Here is a 20842-nt window from a genome sequence, read left to right as displayed (position 1 = left end):
AAATTTCTTCTGTGTTCATGATCAAATAGGGTTTCAAAATTTGGGGAATTTAAAAAAAATGGATATTAACATAGTAAATATGTGAGAATGTATTAGACTTTATGAGAATAAACTGAAAATTGGTAATACAAACCAGGAACGTGTAGAACTGAAGTTATTGATTGTACTGAAGAGGACTTTAAAGTTAGCATTTCTGGGATTAAAGTCAGTATTTTTTACAGCAAAGTTTTTTTTTTTTTTTTACTTTAGGCTTGGTGGGTTACACATTACCATAGAAAGTTGAAGTCACATGATCGAGATACTATACAAGAAACAACTGAGTGAACACAATAGCTATATTACATTTTTTATATGGTAGTAGTAGCTAAAAAACAACAACAACAAAAAGAACTGGACTTTACATATTTCAATTCTTTGGAATTCTAATTGGACCTACTCTTTTTGGTATAGAGTTGTGCCCAATACATTGTTTATTCATCATTCCAATCAGAATTAAAATTAAACTGTAAAAAAACCCACACATACACTCACATTATACTTAATAATCATTGAATATTTTTGCATCACGGCCTGGCTTATCATATAAACATATAAAAGGCAGTTTCATTCTTGGTCCATTCCAAAGCTTCAAATCCTTTCAAGCAAGTGATGGATGATGGGAAGAAAATGAGCAAACCAAAGGGAGGTTTGGAAAAGGGTTTAATGAAAGTTTTGTTATCGTGGGAAAATGATAATGTCACATTTAAATTGTAATTCAAAAAGAAAATAACTGAAAAATAAAGAAAAATTACAACAAATTTAAGTGCATTGAGCATGTGCTAAACAGTATTGCCTAGATTTGATCGCAATTGTGCAGGCAAGCAGATCCTAATACAATACAAACAAGAATACAAATACTATCGAATTGCTCATGGACTTAATAAAATAATACATATTTTGAAACATTTAACAAAAATGGTCCATCCAACCAGTTACTTCTATATATTGTAAAATTTTGGGGGTAAAACTCTATTGCACCATTTGAAATGGAACTGAAAATATCTATAGGCAAAACATGCCTTCCACTATCTAACCATAAAAAAATAACTTTACCTCAAACAATTACTAAACTCGTGAGTAAAATAGTGCCATCATGTGTGATATAATATTTGTATATTATAATTTTTTTAGCTAAACCTGCCAAACAAATCATGCATGTGACTCCCAAACATCACAACTACAACAAATTAATATATAGTAATACAAGTCTGCATTATACATCTATATTCAACATATAAATCCTGATATATAAGAATAATATCAGTGCTGCAATGATATTTTTGCGTGCAATACTGTGTTAGGATGTTGTGTCATAAGTAAACCATCACATGGTTTCTTTTGTGGCCACCGCCACTGTGTGTTGGGTGTGGCTGAATTTCTTGCCACAATTGGGGGAACTGGGGTTGAGCACAGATGTTTGACTGCTCCCCCCTCCATGAACTACCACTGGCTGGAGGAAGGAGGAAGATGGGGAGAGTGGAGAGGATGAGGACGAGGTGGGCGAAAGGGAGGAGGAGGTGGAGGAGGATGGCGATGACGAAGAGTACGATGATGAAGAGTAAGAGGTGAGCTGAGACATGGCGGCGGTGGCGGAGGTGAGCGTGAGGCGACGATTCTGATGTTTGCTGCTGCTGCCGCTGCGAGAACCTCTTTGGGCGAGTCTTGGGGTCGCCGGGTCACCGCTAGCGAGGGATGCTTTGCTAGATGAGGGGAGCATACGACTCAAATTCAGAGAAGGGATTAGAGATTTGTGAGGAGGCGGGGAGGAGGACACAGACGAGAAACAATCTGGGGAACTTTCTGAGTTTTTAAGCACTGACGAGCAGGAGGTGGGGTTAAAGCGCGCCTGCTTGGACCTTGGAGTGCCAGGAGAAGACAAACGGGAAGTGCACACTTTGGAAGAAGGGGATGAAAGAAGTAAGTGTTTCTCAAAGGAAGAAGAAGAAGCTGTGGGTGATGAAGCAGAAGAAGAGGAGGAGGAAGAGGAGAAGGTCTGGAGGCTATCGGTGGCATCTGAGCAGTGAGGAGTGGACAGAGAGGCGGAAGATGAAGGGTGTTTCCCAGAATTATGGCACAAGGCTGGGATCTTAGAGGCACGCAAAGCAACGACTGAATGGTTACTATCCCCAGTTGCTTTTATGCCTCTGCTGTCAGCCTGCAAACAGGAATACTGGATGTCAACAAATGTCACCTAATTAAAATGCTGTGTTTTCCCGCGTCAGTATGTGTATATCTAGTCATCTGTCCACCTATCCATTTATATATCTCTGGATGTTTGGTATTTGAGGACACTATAAACCCCACAAATTTGTATATTTGGTATTAAAGTAAACCATTTAAAGCTCAAAATAGTTGATATAATGCAGTCTGTCACTGACAGAAACAACTTGCGTTTGTTTATGTAACGTTTGTTTGACTGCATTGACGGCATATGTACAGTAGGTGGCGGCATACACATGCAATAACTAGGATAACATGGGGTTTAAGTTTTAAATCTCTATTTTTATATTAGAAGTGTAGTGATTGGAAGTTGTGTCCTTTTCAGAAGGTGGCAGCAATGTAGCAAAAGTTATTTGCCAACTACTAAAAGTCTAAAGAAGTAGATGCTGATAAATAGAGGAAGAATTGCTATGTCCAATGAACATGGAGGATTACAAAAATACACTGTGACGGTAAAAAGTGTATTTTGAATGAGGCATGCCAGAAGGAAGACTTACGGCAAATGAAGTCAGAAAAAAAAGTTATAGCAAGAATTGATATCTTAAGATGGAAGGATTTGGAGAATCATGCAACACATTGAATACCATAGGAAAATAAATCTCGATAAATGTATTTTTGGCTATTTCAGGCACGTGTCACACTGATTGTACTTTTAATGGGTTAGCAAAAAATGTGTTGTTGGCTGGATGGATACACTTGATGTGATTTATGGAAAACTACTGCCATTTGTCTTGTGCTTTTTTTTTTTTTTTTTTGTCAGGCTAAATATTTACCTGGCTCGGTTGTTTTGGAGAAGCCTCTTTTTGCACTTTGGTTGTCTTTTCAGGTGAGCCAGAAGAGTGATGTAACCTGGTATGAGTTCGCTGAGTACAAGAAGTGGTAGTCTGGAAGAAGATTCATGAACAAAAGTAGACAACTTAACCAAACAGGTATTTTAAATAGAAATTAAGTAATGTCATGAAGTTAAGCAAAGACAAGATGTTATAATAGAAACTCATGATAAAAGGAAAGAATTTGTACTCTAAAACACCAAATAGTTAAAAGTCCAGTAAAGATTTAGTAGAAAAAAAAACCTCACCAGGAATCCCGAAATAACATGAATGCACAGAATAAAGAGCCCATCCATCACCAATGAAGCAAAGCAGCTAGTGTAAATGTCCGACCTGTTTCTTAGTGGAGGATTTCACACAGTTTGGCGGAGGCTGTGCTTTAACTCTTTTGCTTTGGGGTGAATTTGAGTTCTTGAGGATCTGAGAGGCTGGCCTCTTTGACGGGGTTCCTTCTCTCAGTTGCTTGACCTCATCTGACAGATGAGCTCTGTCAATGGATTTGGGAGGAGATGAAGGAGAAGTTCTTATGCTGTCCATGCCAATTGGGTGACGTGCATTCTTGCACAAGTCTTGTCCGTCCTCTTTCGACTTGCCGTTGGATATTGGTTTCACGTCAACAGGAAGTGAGCTAATTTGAATGAGTGCACTTTTGTCGTCTTTATTTTGATGTCGTTTGGTGCTGCGGTTTGATTCCTTATTCAGCTTCTTGGGTGCTTTTATTGGGTCTTGGTCAAATATCACTATGTCCTCTTTATGGACTTCCGCTTCAAGATTCTTCTTTCTCGTTTTTGAAGACTCTGATCGTAACGCCTGGGTAAATGCTGACAATTTGATTTTGGGTAAGTTGAATTTGCGGTTAATCTCTGCATTTTTGAGTAATTCTGGTTTAGTTTTGTCTTGGTTTTGATCAAATGATGAATTGTGCTGAGAATGTTGACCATGATCTAAAATGTCGTTGACGTCTAAGACTTTATTTTCTTCAGACATGTTTTTAGTTTCGTCAATTTCATCCTCTTCCACAATACCCTCTGGAGAAACGATTGGGTCAACATCCTCCTCAAACTCGAAGATAGTTGATAGACGCTTAAAATCTGACTCTAAATCTAAAGGCTCATTCAAGGTGTCGCAGGAATCATTGTCCTCAAAACCTTGGTTCTCATAACACTGTGGTTTCTCTTTTCTGTCTGAGCCCTTCATCTTGTCCAGATCTTGATTTTTACACTTGACTCTAATTTTTGAGATTTGCTGGGCAATCTTACCAGATGGAGGAGGAGGAGGGGGAGGTCCCCCATCATCAACAATATCTGGACTCAAACTACCTCCTTCTTCTTCTGGAAATTGTTCTTTGTCTCCAGATAGCTCCAACTTGACATCATCTGATTGTGTTTTTGTATCCTGCGTGCTATTTAATAATTGTTGTTTAGAATACTCTGTAGTCTTTTCTTTTTGTAATGTTTTATTACAATTTAGGTTTTCATTTGGTACCTGTTTGGCATCATTTATATCCATCTGATCAGGTATTGCTGTGTCATTTGATTGTATATCATCTTTTTCCAGAGTGGTGATTGTTGTTAACATCTTATTTTCTGTATGGAATTCCTGAATACATCTTAGATCGAAGCTGTCGTCATTATCCGGGCTGGTAATTCCCTCCATTTTCTGTCTATGAATATATTGTGAGGTTACATTTGGAGAATTCTCGCTATTTAAATTTATCGTTCCCTTTTTAAGCATCATTTTCCAGTCCGGTGGCATAGGACCTTTTCTAGATTCTTCTTGTGGTACAGCCATTGAATGGTTATCAAGACAACCATTAGTAGGTCGTAAATGAGGTGCTGATGTGGAGCTAATTGAAAGGTTGTGCTTCTGGCCAGATTTTGAGGATATCTTTTGTTGTCCTTCTACCAGACTTTTTTCAACAAGCCATTTATCATCGCTTGATGTTTCTAGTGTCACCTAAAAAAAAAAAAAAAAAAAGGATATGGAGATTGAATAATTCATCTCTATTCATATATACTTGTTTTTATGTATATATGTATGTTATTGATATTAGTAATATGTATATAAGAGAAAGCAAGAGAGAGAGAGAGCGAGAAAGAGAGAGTGCCAAAGTTGGGCTCGCTTTACCGTCCCTTTAAAGCAGACGTACTTCACGTCGCTCCATGTCGTACAACTGCAATGGTTCTTCAAAGTTGATGTGAACAGCAACTTAAAACGCCCCTTGCAAATATTAGATTGACTTCAATATTTTGAATTTCATGAGCAGAATTTTTCCTCGCCACACGACAAGTTCTCACAAGAGCTTCCTGACAAACACGCTGATTACTGTACTTTTTTCAATAATTCATTTTAGTTTTAAATTTGCATTATTATTATTATCATTATTATATACCTTAGGCTCAATCTCTTGGCTTAAAGGCTGAAAGTTTCCTCTTAGTGTGATTCTGAAATACCTTTGTGAGAGGAAAAGATGTTAAAGTAGAAGGATGAAGTTTTTGAGTGAGTGACGGGAGACATCACGGTGTAATAAAGCTTTTTGTTTATTTTAATAAACAAAAACTCAATGAGATGCACATACCTGAAGTTCTTTCAGGACTCTAGTATTGTCATCTTCCTTATCATCCATATTTTCTGCGGCAATAGCTTGAGTGGTGCCTGAAGGTTTGGGTTTGGGTTTGACCTCCGGTGGTTGTCTCAGAGGTTTGGGTTGAGGAACAACAGATGGTTCCTTCTCACTAACACCCTTCAAAAGATTAAACAGACATAACAGAATTAATTCTTTGTTTCTAAAATATAGTACTTGATTAACTTAGCATATCTGCAGAGAGATTTGAAGAGCTTAAAAAAAACTGGTCTTCGGAAACGTCCAGCATGGCGCAGTTTGCGAAATTCCCAAACATTTACCGTCGACGAAAGTAGAGCCCATAACGGCTTATTGTTTTGTTTAGGTTTTTTACCTTTTGATGCGAGAAGCATGGAAAATTCTGAAATACTGTTCACATACAGAAAAAAAACTCTGCAACCACACACCTGTTCTCCACCAGATTCTTTCATGGTAGTAGAGATCACCTCTCCAGTTCTTTCAGTGGTTAGGCCCACAGTGGCTGCATGAGACCTGAGGATATCATGAAGAACTTCACAATAGAGGTGACAGTTCATTCACGGTGATAAATACCTTCTTGGGACAACTGGAGGAGACTGGCTACTCCTATCAGGACTCTGTTTCTTTTCCACACTGGAGCGTCTAGGTTTTTCCATTTGTGGACGTGTCCCCCGTTTGGGTCCTGGGGAGGCTGATGGAGAAGCTGATGATGGCAGTTCCACTGTTGCGTGAGAAGCTAAATGCAATCAAGAACTTATTTCATGGCTGAGATATTAGATATTATATTTTTTCCATTTCATTGTAGATTAATACAGCTGGAACCGTAAGATTAAATTTGTGTTTGAAGTCCAGGACTTTAAAAAAAAAAAAATCTTTTGAAATAGATGACCCCCACCCAAAATGTGTGGGTACAAAAAAATTCTTAGAACTATTTTCCTTTTTTAGGAAACATGTCAAATGCATCACAGAGCCAAGATATTGTTGATCCAAATGTAAAAATAAAAATAATATTTATTACCTGGGGGCTTCGCTTCATCATTTTGCCGTGCTGGCTTTTGATGCGGAGTTCCAGACAGCAAGTCTGCCGTAAAGAACCACAAGATTTGTTGACCTAATTTCTGACAAATTCACACAGCTCCAAATTTGCTTTCAACTATTATGAGCGCTTGTGCTACTTCAGGTTATGTGCGTATAATTTTCAAATAAATCAAAGTCAACCTTGCGGTGTGTCCAGAGGTTTAGCCATCTCAGTATGAGGATTTACGTCTCCAGAAGCCAAGTCCGAGTGACCCACTTTTGTATCTGATACATTCAGATCAGGGATGGAATTCATCAGAATGGCCTTGGCTTCCTGCAGGACCTGGTTTAAATTTTTGGTGGCGATTGAGGGCTGGTTTGTTTGATGGGTGCTTGGCTGGCTTACACTGCTGGCTTCTTGACTTAGACTTCCTTCCGGAGATTCTCGTTCAGTATTCTGTCAAACAGTCAAGTTATGTTAATCGTCATCATGGACGCTACATTTTATAATCAAGTTTATTAAGACATTCGGAATAATCGAGGTTAGCAGATGATTAAGAATGTTTTGAATACTCGGCATGTGAACATTATATTTTTAAAGAAAATTATTTTGTTTAAAAAAAAAATTAAGTAAGAATTATGACTAAAAATTAACTAAAATGTAAAACATGCACATGTGATTTTTTTTAGGTGTAACACTCACCTCAATAGATCTGGCAGTGGTTTTCAAAGAAGTCTTGACTTGGTTTGTTGTGTGATTCTCCTGAGTTGTTTGCGGCATGCTTGATTTGTGAAGTTCATTCGACTGGAGAGGAGTAGGTCTCTTCTGCAGGGCAGGGCTGCCCTCTCTGCTACGAGGGCTTACCTTCACGACACATGATGATATCTGTCACCATATATTCAATCTTCTCATACCATAACATTGGTGTCAAACTTAAGGTCTGAGGGCCAGATACGGCCCATCACATCATTTTATGTGGCCCACAAAGAAAACAGTGTTCACACCTCAAAATGTAGACCTACCTTGGCTACAGTTGGTAGATCTCTTCCATGGGTGAAGTTCAGTGGTGGGCTGTGCTGGTGGGCCTGGATTACGGTGACTTGAGTCGTCTTAACTCTGCGTGCTGTGGCTGGGGAGGCTGAGGCTGCATAGTTGAGCTCAGGCTGAGCTAAAGCAGATGATGGAATGGGTTGAGGGCTTCTGACTGAAGATCGAGGTTGAGGCTGTGGGGAGGACTGAGGACTCTGGGTCGGCAGGGGCTCAACTTGGGTGCCTTTAGATGGGGAAGTTGATTCCGAGACACATCTGTTAACAATAAATATAACATTTTACACTTTGAATGTGGTAACAGCAAATATAATGTGAAACGGTACAATACCTGCGAAGAGAGCTGAGAGCTTCAGTTAGGGCTTTGACTCTTTTTAACATCCAGTCCATTTTATGAGGCTCCTCCTTCAGAAAGCGAACCGCATCTATCTCCAGTCTAAGCACGGAACGCATTTTTACCTGCAGTTCCGGAAACTCCCCTGTAGGGGAAAAAAACCCCAGATAACTCATCATTGCAACCAGTACTGCTTATTTCCTGAAATCTCAGCTCATCAGTGAATCAAAAAGATGGATGGATTTACATTACAGTCATTAACCTTTAAGGATGGCCAGAGTCTCCCCCACTCTGCGCAGGTTCATCGCCCCCTCTTCCACGTCTTTTAGAGTGATTGGCAACTGGCCAGGGAGTGATACCGTGTTTTTTTGCAAATGGTTGACATAATCTTCTAGTTCACTGAGAAATGGACATTAAAAAAAACAAGTTAGAAATATACAGTACACTGGCACATGCACTTATCTCGCTTTTATTTCTGCAAGCAACTCTTCTCCCTGTTCACAGTCAGTGGAGACTACTTTTCTAAATACCACTATGTCATTTTTACTGACTTATATTTCTTGTTTGGGGACTGTTGTCATATCATGGCAAATCATTTTCTATTGTCCTGACTCTCCTATGAAGTATCACATTTTCTTTCTGCCTGGATTGTTAGAGCGTTGTGACATGTTTGCCATCTAAGATGAGCTTTAGCTGTGCTCTTAAAGCATTGGGCGTCAAGTCTGAGTGTGTAGGAATTTCTAAAAGACTAAAAAATCACTTCGGAAACAATAAAATAAAGGGAAAAAAATGATATTACCAACGCATGTACTGTAAAATAAATTTCATTAAAATCTGAACAGCTTCCTTTTTTCATAATGACAAGAAGTTCATTACATTTTACTAAAAACCTTCAATAAGTGTGTTTTCTTTTATTTCTTCAATTTGTCAATTTGTAATATTCAACTACAATATTGTTTTAACGCGTCGTGACCAAAATATCACCTAAGCTGTTTGAGTATTTTCTCTTCTGTAGCAATATATTGAATCCTCTCCTCTTCCATCTCAGCTCTTCGTCCAGATGTTCTCTCCTCAGACTGAACCAGGCGATCACACAACAACACGACCAGCTCCTGACCAGCCGTGCGCAACATGGACTTCATGGTTTGCTGTTGTGATATCTGCGATAGAACAGTGACAGGTTCATCGAAAGGCTGAATTTATCGTGGATACTGGTAATACACGACGGACAGTTACCTGTAGGTGTCGGAGTTGATTTAATTGTAGTCGTAGTTCAGACACACTACTTTTAACTTGCAGCAAGTTCTGCTGCATCTCATTATCAGTGGTTGGGGCCTGAAGAGCTAAGATGGCAGAGTTGATCACATCAGCTACAGTGCTTGTTGCCTGTGGCTCAGGTGGAGCTGTTGAAAACCAAAGAGACAATATTGAAATGATGTCAAATGTCACAAATGCAGCTATCTGATTTATAAATGAATAAAGCAGTACTTTTACTGTACAAAAATACCTTGACGTTTGAATAAAATTTTTATATTTGCACTGGACTTCAAAAAATGAATATCATAAAAGAGCTCTTCATTTTATTTTCTGATTATCCTAATCTTGTGATGGAAAGATGGATTGGACTCAGCAACAATTTATTTCCAAAATGACAGGTATTAGAAGATGCTAAACTTAAAATTAGACCTGCGTCACAGAATGAATAATCTGATTGTAATGAGGATTAAGTAGATTATCAAAAACTCACCAGGGTGACTTTTCCCAGCGCTTCCACTGCAAATACATATTTACATAGTTAGTATATGTATATATATATATATATATATACTATACACACACAAACACACAACTACAGACCTGACCGGGCCTTTATCTTTTGGAAGATCTCCTCCCACAGACAACGCTTGGTGAACCAGCCCAGCTAGACTGGCTATTTGTGCCTCCATTGTCTTCATTCTCTCACTGAAAAACAATTTTTTTCGAAATAAAAATGACTATATTTTTCCTAGGTAGTTAACTGAATTAAATATAACCCCCCCAAAAATTGGGTTCTTGAAAATCCACATCTATGTTCACCTTTGAGCCTCAAAGGCAGTCATGTGACCCTGAATCAGCATTTCTGGTTGTCCCAGTGGGTTGTCCATAAACACAGATGAAGTAGATGATGATGAACCACTCCCTCTGCTTCTGTTTATAACCCCCACGGTAGCTCCATTATTTTCTCGCCGCAGGGATCGACGAATTGGGGACATCCGCTCAGGTGAGACCAGGCCCACGCCTCCAATGATCTGTCCCTCATTCATTCTGACTTCATTTAATCTGTGCGGGGAGGGAGGCGGGGTTGCTAATTGAGGAAGTTGGCTCTCACCAAATTTCCTACTTTTTTGTCTGTAAGAGGCAACAAAACAAATGAGCAACATAGTCCATCGGTGAATGAATGCACCTCCGAAACAAACTCACCAAATTTGGTTTTTATCTCTGCACCACTCTTTACAAAAAAAGAAACTTGTAATTCAAATTTCTCAATTCTACATACCTGTGCAGCGATTCCATCTGGTACTCCGTGATGTCACCGTATCCCATCAGAGGCTTGACGGAAGCACGGTACTGCTGTAAGCCCGCAGGAATCCCAGCGACTCCAGCATCTACCATTTCTCCAGCATGGGACAAAGAACCACTACACTGGGAAGAAGCAAAACTGCTCCTCCCTCCGTCCTGTAGGGATGAGCAGTAGGAGTCTGGGTAATGGGGGCCTCCCTCCCCATGCAACACCAGGGCCATGTTCTTGCAGCTGCCACCATCTTCATCTAAGGCACATAACAATACTAGACTTGTAAACGTCCCCATATGTCGAAAATATCACAGAGTAGACATTGGTCAGTTGGTGAATCCAAAGACTTGGTTCAATTTAGCGTTCGAGAAACGTGTGTACGTGGATTTGTTCATCTATTGATTTGCGTATCCATTTATTTTACCAGGCTTGACATCTCTCCTCTCGAGTATGGCACTGCTGCTGGTGCATAAACTGCTGGATCGTCCTGTGCCTGATAGCCGGTCTCGGGGCAATGTGGTGCTGCCAGCATCCTTCACTCCCACTAAGCCTTGTGTGTTCCTTCCACTGTAGGCCATCCTGGATGGAGAAGAGGGCATGGAACGCACCATGGGCGGCGACATGGAGCCTTGCAAGCTCTGTAGGGTGCCACGACTGGACGATGACAGTCTGTGGACTGGACTGTGGCTACCATAGAGTACTTCTTTGGAGAGCTGCCAAAACAAAACGGTATGAAATCCTTCTAGATATAATATGAAAAGGAACTAGAATACTACTGTCAAAATTAGAGTTTATAAATTAAGCTTTCTTTTCCAAACCAAAAATTTGGTAGAGATAAGTTGCCATTTAAAGTCTCCCTCAAATAGTGGAAATGATTTCATGTTAGCTTGGCTACATCTAATGCAATTTATCTCCTTTTGCTCTATTAATCTTCTGAACGGGCAATTAAATGCCACTGTACAAATTTAACCCAACAGCACACAATAATTGAGTAAATTGCATTTGGCACTTGCTCATTCCTATTCATTTCACCATTAACTTAAATGATGGCGGCATGAAAGCTGAAAAATATCTGTAAAATTCGTCGCAGAATTTTTAGATTAAAGTTTGGGTCACTGCCCAAGTCATTTGGAATTTTGCTTTATTTGCGGACAAAGGAGGAGGAAGTTAAAAAAAAGACGGTATATAGTTTGGGAAACTGACAGGGAGGCTGCTTTCTTTCAGTATCTTATCTCAAAAGCTTGGAAGCCACAATTACAAAGAATTAGACCCCCTTTCTGACGGAAATTCTCAGTAATCCCAACAACTGGCTCCAAGTGATAGTGTATAATTGAGCATTTTGTAAACATTTATAATTCAGCAGCCCCAAGGACATGAAAGATGAATAAAAAGTAGCTTATCCTCTCAGCGTTAATGTGGGAGGCTCCAAAAAAAAAAATTAACTTTCATTGACCCCATTTTTTTTCTTATGTGGACTCATAAGATGCAAATGTTTGTGGTTGGTAAACCTTTTAACAGACCCTTTAACTAAACTCACACTATTGGAAATCATACTCAACCTGTTACACCCGTTTTTGCATGTGCAAATCTTTTAATCACTTGGAGTGTTGTTAAAATAGTTTTGAAATCTTATCGCAGCTTCACGATACGTTGGATTGAACATTGTTTTGAAAAAAAGAAAGGCCGATTGTTGAATAAACATTAATTGTGAACGAGCCAGTATGGAGTGACTCACCCTTCCGTCCGTGTTGGTAGGCCGAGTGTGGCGGTTGAAAACATGTGATGGATCTTTATGATAAACCTTCAGACAGGAGTGGGATGTAATATTTCTGAAAGTAGATAACACATGATGTGACATGCCTGTGTGAAGAAACGAGGGTGCGAGTTTACAGAGCTGGATTTGTGGTGCAGCAGTTTCCGCCTTCATTTTGCCTGACAAGAATAAAACGAGACAAAAAAAAATACACCCCGTCCACAAATATCCCACAGGCTCAATGAGATGTTTCGGAGATGCTTCTAATTGTGTTAGGCAGTATCTTGATCTTCTTACCTGATGTCCTCCAGGTCAAAGTAAACATTGCGACGTGTGTCTTTGATGTAAATAGCCATATTGGGAGATTGAAGCTTCTTCATGGTGAGTTGCTGAGGAAAAGCGGTGACAAAGAGAGCCCGCAGCGTATCCTCGCTGTTGATCTCTACGGGCATCCGTATCTGTTTTGTCTCATCTCCATATTGCAGGTACAACACACCTGGACAGGAAAGTATTCAAAGTCCTCGAACAACCAAAATCAACGCAGTTCACAAAAGTCACTTGTGTATTGACGTACCAACTGACTCTCTTGCCTGACTGCTCGACCGTCCAATCGGTAGACTCGATCGGGCTTTACAACCCCTTGAGAAAGGAACTGTCATGGTCAGTGACTCTGCATCAGACATGTTCTCTGCAGCCAACACACCTTCACAGATGGTGCTTTCAGGAGGTCGAGGGCTTCTTAACTAGATGGAACACAAACACAATGAGAAAAATCTATGTAATTTAATTGTTCCTATATTTTAAAAAGAGTGGCAAGAACAGGTAAAAACATGAACTGATCATAATCTAGGACTGTGAGCGCTTACTTTAAAAAGACATTATGTAATCAAGGTATTTTCAAAACAGCTCAATTGTGCCGTGCTTTCAGTTTTGCCGTACCATCTCTAGCACCTGCAAGGCAAGGCCCGCATCCCAGCTAAAAAACAGACTAAAAATGAATTCTCCAATACACGTCAATGAACAAATGCAAAACGCAAGTAAATTTCTGCATTAGATCCGTAACTGTGAGGAAATAAATTAAATACCTGCCAAGACATTTTTAAATCAAACGCAAGACAGCTGTCACATGGAATTACTCAAACAATTGTGATTATGTGTTTGGGCTTGAAGCCCAGACTGCCATGTTTAATTTACTGGCTAAAGTGAGTTGTGTTGGGACGTATAACTGTTGAGATCGAGCACGCCTTCTCAGAAACAAACATTTGAGGATAGGGCGTCAGATCAAACTTTACTAAAAAAAAATATATGCATGGGATAAGGTCACATTTACCAGTCTCTAAAACAAAAAAATCACTACATTAAATTTGGATATTTATTTTACTTCAACAACAAACCAAAATAAAAACATTTCCATATATATATATATTTTTTTAAATACATTTGTTTCCAGCAATCCACTGTTTACCTCAAGAAAGATCTCAAGTATACACGACAATCATCACTAATCCACTGAATTAGAATAGGGTCCCTCATCCCTTCACTGCATTCTTCTTTATTGTGCCCAACCATAGCTCTGCCCTAAAGCAGTTTACTGCTCGGTAGATTTGTACCCTCATTTTACAAATGCGAGTGCCCATTTGATGTGTGCTATAAACATGTGCACGTAAACAAACCGTTCTTAGCCACGGCTCGTACATTACTAGCTTGACTTAAGCTTCCTTTATTTACTTAGAAGTAGAAGAGTATTTGTGTGTAATTGGCACACAATATAGAAGATCATTATTTGATGAAAAGGGTGCACATGGACATTTACTCAGTTTTTCGCTCATGTACTTAATACTAATGCGAAGAAAAGAAGTAATAACATTCTTTTCTAACATTTTTTATCTAGAAAATAATTACTTGAGCTATTTTTTTTTTTTTTTTTGACGCAGACAAACTTAATTCATAGGACTACACCACTAGGACTAATACTTTGAATTGACAATATATCAAAAAAATTTACCCATATTATATGCAAGCAAATAAAGAAACCCACATTAATGGGGGGAAGAAATTTTGATGGAATAACTTGGGATGTCACAAGAAAGGAACAATCAAGAATGAAAGATAAAGCAACTGACACATATGACCTCAGGTAAAAAATGACCTTCTTGGGCTCATACTAACAGCCTGATGTTGACTCACTACAAATAAACAAAGTTCAAAAACAAACATCTAAACCACAAGACATTGAGACAGTTGGCACTTTAACATCTTTACCACAAGTAAATATTAAAACGTAATTAGCAAGGCAAAATACCTGAGCCACATTTATGGATGCAAAAAACAAATCAAACTTTACACATCCTTCAGGTAAACCTGTCATGCTAGCCAAACAAAGCAAGTTCGTCAAAACTCTCAAAAAGTTCAGCAAATCATACACATAATTCTAACAACTTACCTAACAATAGATATGACGTCACTTCCAATTGTTAGCAGCCAGGTAACGCTAGTATAAAATCCCCCAAATTCTTCCCTTGGTTTTAAATGCACTGGAGTCTTAAACTGTGGATGTATGTTTGCAGTGCGTGTCCAAAATCCGATGGACTGACAAACCCCACCTCTTCTTTGTGACAACAAAACTCCACCTCGGCAAATAATGCTGGCTGTACCAGTTCGACTAGCAGCACAACTGTCGTATTTCACGTTATGGCACGACAAAACTCAGTAATGCAATGTGTCAAACTCAAGACCCGGCATCATTTCATGTGGCAAATTGCGCATCAAATTCGTGCGTCATTACTAGAATTGCAGATTGTCTTCACTTTTAATAATATATTTTTTAAATATTTCACCAGGTTTTACTCATCTGATTTAAAAACGAATTATTTGTCAGTTTGTTTTGTCGCTTTTACTGTATATAATATGAGGTGCGCATAATTTTTTTTGGGTTGACAGTCATAATGGCCCTCCGAAAGAAACTATGACTACAATGCGGCCCGCTAAAATTTTTTTGTCCACCCCTGCAGTACTGGAAGGAAGTCTTAAGATTTCAGCAGCAACACACGCACACATTCTCGCGCACACAAGCACGCGCATGGACACACGCGCATGAAAACGCGCGCGTGCACGCATAGTAGTCTATCACAGGGCACGAATAGACAAACATTCACAATGACATTCACACTTATGAACAATTTAGAGCGCAGGTCATCATGTAACCTGCGGTCTTGTTCTATGCATAAGTCACCACGTAACCTGCAGCCTCGTTCTAAACATAGCGTAAGCCTAATAATTTCACTTTTCAGAAGAGCGTATAAAACTTTGCATTTAACTCAAGCACTGCGCAGTGTCAAAACGTTTCGTGACTCTTATGCATGTCTTTAGAATGTGGGAGGAGCTTCCTAATTCTACCTTATTGCTATTTCCAGACCGGTAGTTTTACTTTTGAATAAGCAATAGCAGAAAGTCGCCACTAGTCGGCAGTAGTGAGCAACATGAGTCACATCACTAAACAACATTCACTCAAGCTACAAAAACAATAGTTAACCAATGTTTGAACTAATAACTAAATAATTCTTCGGGTTAATGAATCAACTGTACCTGGTCTCTCATGCGTTCCTGATGTCCCAAGATGATGGCAGCATGGTGTGGATATTTCTGTCTCAGGTGATCCAGGAACACTTCCTTCTTTCTCTCCACTTCAGAGTGCTGCATCAGAAGGCTCTCTATCTCACTGTCCCTACTGTTGGCAGCATGGCTTCGGGGTAAAGTGCTAGGTGAGCGTGGAGATCCATCCGGGTCGCGCAGAAGGTTGTTGTTCGTGTGATGTTTCTTCGGGAGCTGATGCTCAGTTTTTCCGTCAACGGTGGAAGAGGAGGCGGGAATAGACACTGCATGGCCTAGAATAGATAAAGTTGATGGAATGCAAAGACAGAGAGAAATAAAGAACAGAAGAGATAAATTGTAACTCTTGTTTGATGCATCAAGGTGGTATCAAGGTTACTTGAAACTTTATTTAGGGAAGTTAGTGGAACAAGCCAGGAGACTACCACTTTAATATTTTTGTTATGAAATGAGTAACACACAGTTTCCCCCAAACGCTCAGGCTTCCTTTTCACACCTTTCTACTGAATTTAGAAAACGGCACTGAAAATCCAGGGCAAGATGCTGAGGAAAGGGAATAAGTAAGTAATCCCGAAATGTTACTCCTCTTCTCCAAATGATCCCTGAAGGTTTAAATCCCTCGATACCACGTCATGCCATGCATGTAGCCTACATAAATATCTGCTGATGTGGGGTGGATTGAACAGAAGCTTCCATTGCTGATTTAAAGTATCTCCCATTAAGTCCTGGAAGCACCACTCAGAAGTTTGTAAATAAACGCTGGGACTGTGATTTGGACTCTTTGGGCTCAAGGACCAGATCATAGATGGAACTTGCTGTTGGATTTGTATAAAAGCCCAAATTATTGATCACAAGGCATATCTGCTAATTGGTTAACTGGACTTATTTAGGATATTTTTTTCCCCAAAGGAGATAAGCTGTTCTAGTTTCCAGAAAAGCAAAACAGACCAAAGGAACCTTCATCTTGGTCTTAATTCATTCTCGGTGAATGTGTTCTTTCATGAAACACTTAATCGCTTTAACACACTTACAATGCACTAAATGTCTTTTAATTTAAATTAGCTAAAATCTGAAATGTATGATTGTAGACAAGCAATGAATATGCAAACCATAAAGGTTAATAATACCAATAAAAAAAATGAAAATAAATGATCAAAAAAACTAAACTGATGGCTTTGAATTTCTAGTGCACACATTCCTCTGGAAAAACACACATGTGGGGCTATAGTGACATTTGAACGAGAAATTCAGGCCCAGCAGTGTTTGATGCACTCAACAGAGACTACTCATGACTGCCTTGTCACGTTCAGTCCTTTGCTGGAAAGGTCACATAGTGAGATCTTGTCTTAATGTTGTCACTTCAGCTTCTTATGTCCTCGATTCAACCACACAGTCTCACACCACATCAATTTCACTGTAATCACAAAAATGAATTATGTAATGCAATCTGTAATAATGGGACATTGCATCGCCATCTCATTCAACCAATACGAACGGAATGGAAACAGCAAACTAAATATAAAGAAAGTGATAAGACAAGGAAGACCTGGACAAGACACCAATCGCAAAGAACGTACAAACAACCAATCACATTCAACCTATTGACAATGACAATTCCGAGTCTTGAATTAAGCTACAACAATTAACAATACACAATTAAACAATACATACAATTAACAACAATACAATTAAGGATTTTTCAAAGGAGCTGGAGGAGAGTTGGGCATCAAACCTACGATCTTCAAATTGAGAGCTGCACATTTGGCAGAGCATATGTACATGTGCAAGACCTTAGCAAACACACTTTCGTCTCATCGGATTGGCCCACGTCCTTACCAGTAAAGTATCCGTATGATTTTTCATGAAGATGAAAATCTGAGGTGACAAAGGATTGTTTACAATCTTGATGCTACATGTACAATCACAATTGCCCACCCCATTCCTCTTGCTTCCTCCTCCTTAATCCTTGACAAAGTAGATCTGATTGATCTAGTTCAGTGGAGCCCCGCAGGGGAATTGTATTTTTTTTTCTTTTTTTTACTGTGCAGGGCAGCACTGTGTGGATATGTGGCTAATAATTTCGACAGCCACTCCATCAATTGTCCAATTAGACTATTTCGGTACTAAACCCAAAAAGGGTAGTCAGTATGTGTTTCTTTGATTTCTCATTGGACCACAACATTTGGTCCGGAAAAAATTTCTGTCACTTCCTCTCTTTCTTTTTCAGCCTGGAACATACTGAAGTATCTTTTTGAAGGGAACACATAGGGACACTACACATACCACCAAAACAGTTTTTGGTAGATTGGCGCTCAGCTGGCATGACAGTCCACGAAACAGCCTTGTTCCTAATTCACCGGATTTGATGACAGAAAGTAGTCTGCTCTTTATTAATCATCATTTTAAAGCAGAGCCAATGATTTAGTTGGATTTATTTGTAAATTTGGTAGACACGCTATGCCTCACTGGGTGTTCCAAAGTGACATGCAAGTTAACATGGTAGAGTGTGTATCAACTCATCATTATATCATCTCATAACTCCAGAAAAAAGTTATAACAATTTTGGAGAATTTAGGTAAGGCTTTTCTATATTTGGAGAAATCTAGTCACGCATCTCGTCGCTGCTACGTGTAACATTTTGGGTTGGATGTATTACAATTTCATTTCGATTCGGATTTATTGTCATTGTATTAAGTGCAACAAAAAGTGCAAACCATTCGGTGCAAAGAGGGAAAAAAAAATGAAACCTGACCATTCAGACTGAGGTCATTTTGCAAAAAATAATATTAATACCAAATCAGATACAGATCGCATTCGGGCAAAAAAAATAAATAAATCTGATCTGGGTCACATTTGCCAAATTTGGATGTCATTGTATTTTATTCATAAATATTTTATTCATAAATATGACACCAACATAGGACAATCCATCAGAAACATGAATTGAACGTATTTTAAGCGTCATCATCGTGAAAAAAAGAACCCCTGACACGATTGTGTGTGTGTGAGTGTGTGTGTTTGTGTGGGGACAGCTAGTCAGGTTTGCATTTCGACCGCCCTGATTTTTATGCAAATGAAGGACAGCACATGGCTTGGTTGTGGCCCACAAGGGCACATAAAAGCGCAAACGCCCAACTCTACCAACGAAAAGTCTAGCAAAATGCAAAAAAAAAAAAAAAAAATCACCTGTTTATGTTCTACCTGTACATTATACAATTATAATTGAAATTAATTGGAATATTCCAAATGCCCACATCACCTAATAAAGTCATCATAACTAGTGAACCCTGGGAGATGTCATGCATAAATTCAAATCTTTAATCACTCTTGACTTCATCTGCAAAATCGTGCACGTAGCAACACATTAGCATATGACTTATATGTTACCTAATTAGTGTATAACATGCTGCTGGAGTAGTCTATTTGTGCACCCAAACAAACCTCCACCGCTACACAACCACACATGCAAATAGACACGCACAGATTGCTCTGGGGTGTTTGACTCATGGGCGCGTGTTTTGGAGTTATATTCGCTGACTGCTTCAAGAAGACTAGGAATGGGTTGGAAAAAGGACGCTGTAAAACCTCAACGTGTAGAAATGCTAACATTCCTGTGCAAATGCAGATGCAATGCATGATATAGCATCTACCGTATATTTTAGACAATAAGCCGCACCTGTATATAAGTCGCACCAGCTAAAATTAGGGAAAAATCCTGTTTTGTTTATATATAAGTCACTCTGGACTACAAGCTGCACTTGTTTTAAATTGACATAGAAAAAAAGTTGTGCCAATTTTATCGTGAGAAATACACACAGGTAACAGGTATTTATGGCCCCTGGACTTTAGGCCCCACCTCTTGTCAATAATTGAAAACACTATTTTCTTGGACCTCTGTTCAGTTATGGGAGCTTAGAATTCTCATGAATTTTCTGCCCAATTTGTTGGTTTTATATACGATATTCATATTTAATATTTATATTTTTATATAAAGATATTCTTTGAAATGCATTTCTGAACTATGAGACTGAAGTGAACTCTTGAAGCCCAAGCTGGTACAACTTAAAATACAAAATATAATAGACTTTTTACTTTGTAAAATACAATACAAAGTACAAATTAAAATATAGTGAATACACGTACAATTGTGACTTGCCCTATATTGGCTGACACATTTTGCTGCTTACCTTCATTGCAGTACTTCTTTGCAGGCTCAGGGGCTTTGTCTTCACTCTCAACTTTTGCTGCTCCGATGTGTCCTTGTCCTGCGCCAGAGGCTTTGCTTTGGTGCTGGCTCTGTGCTGGTAAGGGTCTTTGGACCAAGTTTCCCTCACTGCCTGCTCTCATCAGCCTTTCTCCGATGCGCAGCATGCAAGAGCGGTTACCTTGGAGGTCCTTTCTTGAATTGCAGTTCTGGACTCCAGGTCGACCCAGACGGGATGAAGACTTGGACATCTTACCCACAGGGTTGTGGAAAGTACCTGTCGTTCTTTTTTCCTATCTAGGGCTTTTCTTAGACTGACTTTAGAGTAAAGCTATACTTTCTTGTACTTTTTCTCCCATCTCCTCCTTTCTGTTTTGATCAGATTGCAAATTGACGATGGCTGTTGGCTTCCTTCCGAGCATGGTCTCCGACTGCCTGCTCCCAATGAGTCTAAACTCCTTTGGGAGAGCTCTGCATCTTCCTACACTCTGTCTCCCTCTTTCTCAGTCATCTCCTGCTCCCTCTCTCCCGTCTTTATTGCTTTTAATCTTTTCCCCCTTTAATCCCCCTCCTGCATTCTCACTCTCTCTCTTTCGCTCTCTCTCTCTTCCTCCTTTCTCACGCTCCCTTATCAT

At 39.3% G+C, this 20842-nt stretch overlaps 1 protein-coding gene across 2 annotated transcripts; it reads right to left on the bottom strand.

Annotated features, from left to right (window-relative positions):
• Positions 1–682: 682 nt before the first annotated feature.
• Positions 683–20529, bottom strand: kiaa1217 (KIAA1217 ortholog). Of its 2 annotated transcripts, XM_049747196.2 has the most exons (24): positions 20191–20528; positions 15980–16278; positions 12969–13137; positions 12692–12890; positions 12377–12470; positions 11066–11354; positions 10627–10897; positions 10167–10478; positions 9948–10052; positions 9838–9863; positions 9327–9493; positions 9075–9250; positions 8353–8489; positions 8088–8235; positions 7732–8014; positions 7412–7573; positions 6910–7165; positions 6710–6772; positions 6265–6427; positions 6120–6204; positions 5668–5832; positions 3423–5045; positions 3033–3143; positions 683–1739 (listed from the first exon to the last, which is right to left on the bottom strand). In XM_049747196.2, the coding sequence occupies exons 1-24, from the start codon at positions 20456–20458 to the stop codon at positions 1722–1724; spliced, it is 5589 nt and encodes a 1862-aa protein (XP_049603153.1). In that variant the 5' UTR covers positions 20459–20528; the 3' UTR covers positions 683–1721. The 2 variants fall into 2 exon arrangements, with proteins under 2 accessions (XP_049603153.1, XP_049603154.1); XM_049747197.2 differs by lacking the exon at positions 3423–5045 and having other exon boundaries at positions 20191–20529.
• Positions 20530–20842: the final 313 nt, after the last annotated feature.

This window comes from Syngnathus scovelli, chromosome 17 (assembly GCF_024217435.2).
Source record: "Syngnathus scovelli strain Florida chromosome 17, RoL_Ssco_1.2, whole genome shotgun sequence".
NCBI lineage: Eukaryota > Metazoa > Chordata > Actinopteri > Syngnathiformes > Syngnathidae > Syngnathus > Syngnathus scovelli.
Note: the sequence above shows the minus strand (reverse complement) of the source record. Positions and strands in the feature narration are given on the sequence as shown.